The 3,449-nt window shown below is 45.7% G+C and overlaps 1 protein-coding gene across 1 annotated transcript; it reads right to left on the bottom strand.

Moving 5' to 3' along the window:
* Nucleotides 1-296: 296 nt before the first annotated feature.
* RPL37A (ribosomal protein L37a) lies at nucleotides 297-3,157 on the bottom strand. Its single transcript, XM_077748660.1, has 4 exons — nucleotides 3,089-3,157; nucleotides 2,582-2,710; nucleotides 1,974-2,056; nucleotides 297-420 (listed from the first exon to the last, which is right to left on the bottom strand). The coding sequence occupies exons 1-4, from the start codon at nucleotides 3,089-3,091 to the stop codon at nucleotides 357-359; spliced, it is 279 nt and encodes a 92-aa protein (XP_077604786.1). The 5' UTR covers nucleotides 3,092-3,157; the 3' UTR covers nucleotides 297-356.
* Nucleotides 3,158-3,449: the final 292 nt, after the last annotated feature.

Genomic DNA, 3,449 nt, shown 5'->3' with positions numbered 1-3,449 from the left:
ACTGTGATCTAAAAACAAAAGTCTGAGTAATTTGAACTAATGTACCTCAAAGAAGTTGAACTGCAAGAACACACATGTGTAGAAAGAGAAGATGCATACCTAATCTCTAGGTTTATATTTTTGTCCTTTATCACTTAACCATAGGAAAAAAAAAATGCAGTTATTGGGATAACCCACCTCAGCACCCTTTTCCAAAACAATTAGAAGGATTTTTAATTTCCAAGTCTTTTGAGAAAGCAAAATTAATGCAACACTAATCAAAATATCTAATTAATAAATTTAACAAGCCAAAGTAATTTTGTTATATAAATTAACCCATTTATTATAGGCTAGCAATGTTTCAAATGGTGAAGCTTCTACTGGTCTTTCAACTCCTTCAGTCTTCTGATGGCCGACTTTACTGTGACAGCGGAAGTGGTGCTGGAAAGAAAAACAGAAATTGGTTCCAACACAGTTAGCTATGCTAACATGTGAAATGGCAATGAGTAAGTCCTGCTTTTTAACAATACAATCTTGATGATAATGGCATCCTTGAACAACGAGAATCCTATCTTCACGCACTTGCAGAATTACATTGGCAATCTCATGCATCTGATTTCTCAAGGAGCATAAAAAAATGAACAGGGAGGAATGAATGGTTGCAAGAGGCTGACCTAAACTCATTAAAAGCGAATAGGCAGAATGTCAGAAGAAACTAATAAACTGTAAGACGGTAGAATACATTAGAGATATCAAGAAAACAATGTCGAAATAGGCAGAACAGGCAAGTTTATTTTGGAAAGGCAGCTATTAAAATGACTACAAAAGTTAGACTTAAAGAGTCAGGAACTTTATCTGGAAAACCCATAACCATCACATACGGTGGGCACAGGAACACTAGTTCATTTTTTATCATCACAACTAAGAAAGCACCCTAGTCTCCACTTCCCTTTTTGCCCTCACAAACCCCCATAAGACACATATATAAAAACTATCATTTCCATACTTTTCAGTATTTTACACTAGTGCAATTTTTGCTTCATGTCCACCGCAGGGCTTCAACTCACAATCCTGAAATCGAGACCTGAGCTGAAATCAAGAGAAGCTTAAATGACTAGGCTACCTATGCACCCACACACTACTGTTTTAAATCAACTAAAATTAAAAATTCAATTCTTCAAGGTGCCTGGGTGGCTTGGCTGCTTGAGCATCTGCTTCAGCTCAGGTCACGAAATCGCGGTTGTGGGTTTGAGCCCTGTGTCAGGCTCTGTGCTGACAGCTCAGAGCCTGAAACCTGCTTCAGATTTGGTATCTCCTCTCTCTGTCCCTCCTCCATCTGCTCTGAGAAATAAACATTAAAACTTAAAAAAATTTCAATCCTTCAACTACACTGGCCTGATCATACTGTATGTGGGAGGCTAGTGTATTGGACAGCAATACCTAGGTACTAGCTAAAGGAAGAACACCTCAGCCTTCAACGTCAGCAATGAATTCCACAATGAGAGGCCTTCAAGGGCAGCTTTAATTTCCAGAAATAGATTAACTCAAGGGTCCACTCAACCAATAACCAGCACAGATAGGTTGATCTCAGCAGTATCACCCCCCAGGCACTTGTCAGGGTCACAAAGCTGTCGCGGTGCAGGTGGTCTCATGATTCCAGATACAGCAACAAGCTAAGTGACAGCTTGCACTACAAGTCCAGGCTCACTATGCATCCGGACTCACTAATGGACTTACAGTATCCTAATGCTCAGCGAGGACCCTTATGACCCCATACAATTCTAAAGTACGTCTGACTTTATTTCAGTAGTTTTGTTTCTATGCCTTAAATAACTGAACACAAACCACAACTCTCAAAGAGTTGTGAAAAAACACAAAAACACGCTTACTTTCTTGGTCTCGTAAGAGTTAAAACCAGCACACTCAGTGTCAAACCTGGAATTCTGACATGATCCACACACTTGCCAATAAATGCCAACAAGAAATGGACTCACTTGTAGGTCCAGGCACCCCCAGCTACGGTTTTCATGCAGGAACCACAATGCCAGATGCCCACAGCTCGCCTCTTCATCTTGGTCTGTAAGAGAATCCATTTTCCCCGTGAACCAATGAAAAGTCTTCCGTCACACAAACATCCAGGGGTCTGAATTACACTAGAAAACCAAAGCTGGTGCGTTTTAGGTTCTGTGTTTCCAAAACCCTGAAGTTCTCTAATGCAAAATCTGCATTCCTCATGGTGCTGTGTCACCAGGATGTGAGACTCCCTCTGCCTTCCCCCAAAAACAGTACTTCTGCATACAAATATTACCCCAGCGGACAAAACGGACACAATCATTCCCCACAAAGCAGGTTAATCGTGAGCTGGAACTCAGTGGCAAATTTCTTATCCTTTGGTTCTCAAAAAGCATGTTACAAAATCCAGAGGTATCACTAATACCCTATGATACCCTATGGTCCCATAACTGATCCTCAAACGTCAGTAAATGCAATCCTAACAGCTCAGCAACTCACACTCGGCACACGGTTTACAAACTCCCTTCACAAGACGGTTCACTTCGGAAGAAAGCCTTCCCCTACCTCCCCCCACCAGAGACCGTCTTACTTTGCCACAGAAGGAGCAAGTGTACTTGGCGTGCTGGCTTATTTCAATCTTCTTCACCATTTTCCTGAGGGAGGCACCATAACGGGTCCCGTATTTACCGACAATTCCGACCTTCTTGGTGCGTTTAGCCTGTTAAGACAATTAGAAAAATCAGCTATATGAGGCCCCCGCGACGGAGACCTGGCCGCCGCCAACCCCCTTTCCTCCAATCATCCAGCCCCCGACTGTGACTCAGCTCCCCCTCATCCCATCCCTGCAAAATCAGAGCCCAGAGCGGGCCCGGGGCTCTGACGGCACCCCGTTAACCCGGCCCGGCTGGGCCAGGCGCTACCCAGCCGCCCCCGCCCCTCCGCCCTAGTCTGCGTCCCGGGGGGGCGGCGAGTGCACGGAGGCCGAGAACGGCGCGGGGCAAGACGGGTGAGCTGAGGCCGAGCTAGGGTGAATAAACCAAGAAAAGGTCCGATGCGGGTGGATAGAGCTCCAGGCCTCACCGCCACCAACACTCACCATGTCGCCACAACTCAGGTCCGAGCCCAGAGAGGAAGAGACACACTGCGCAAGCGCGGTTTTAGGCGAACAGGCGGAAGTGGCGAAGGGGAGGCCCAGCTAGGAACTGAACTCTATGCTCCGGAGGTTTCCTCGCCCCGGAGGCCTCCTGGGAAGTGTGGCAAGACTTCTCGCCGCTAGGGTTGCCCTGATTCACAAGATTGTAGCAACAAACGGAGCACCTTCGCACATCCACATTATCTTACACGTATGTCCCCAAATCCTGCAAGGCAGGTACGATTGCCTCCATTGTACGGACAAGGGAAGCTTCCGATTTTAAGTGACTGGCTGCGCACGTGGCTTGTAGAAGTGCTTAAAGCTT

This window comes from Crocuta crocuta, unplaced genomic scaffold (assembly GCF_008692635.1).
Source record: "Crocuta crocuta isolate KB4526 unplaced genomic scaffold, BGI_CrCroc_1.0 scaffold229, whole genome shotgun sequence".
NCBI lineage: Eukaryota > Metazoa > Chordata > Mammalia > Carnivora > Hyaenidae > Crocuta > Crocuta crocuta.
The sequence above is the reverse complement of the archived record's forward strand: the minus strand, read 5'-3'. Positions and strand labels throughout refer to the sequence as shown.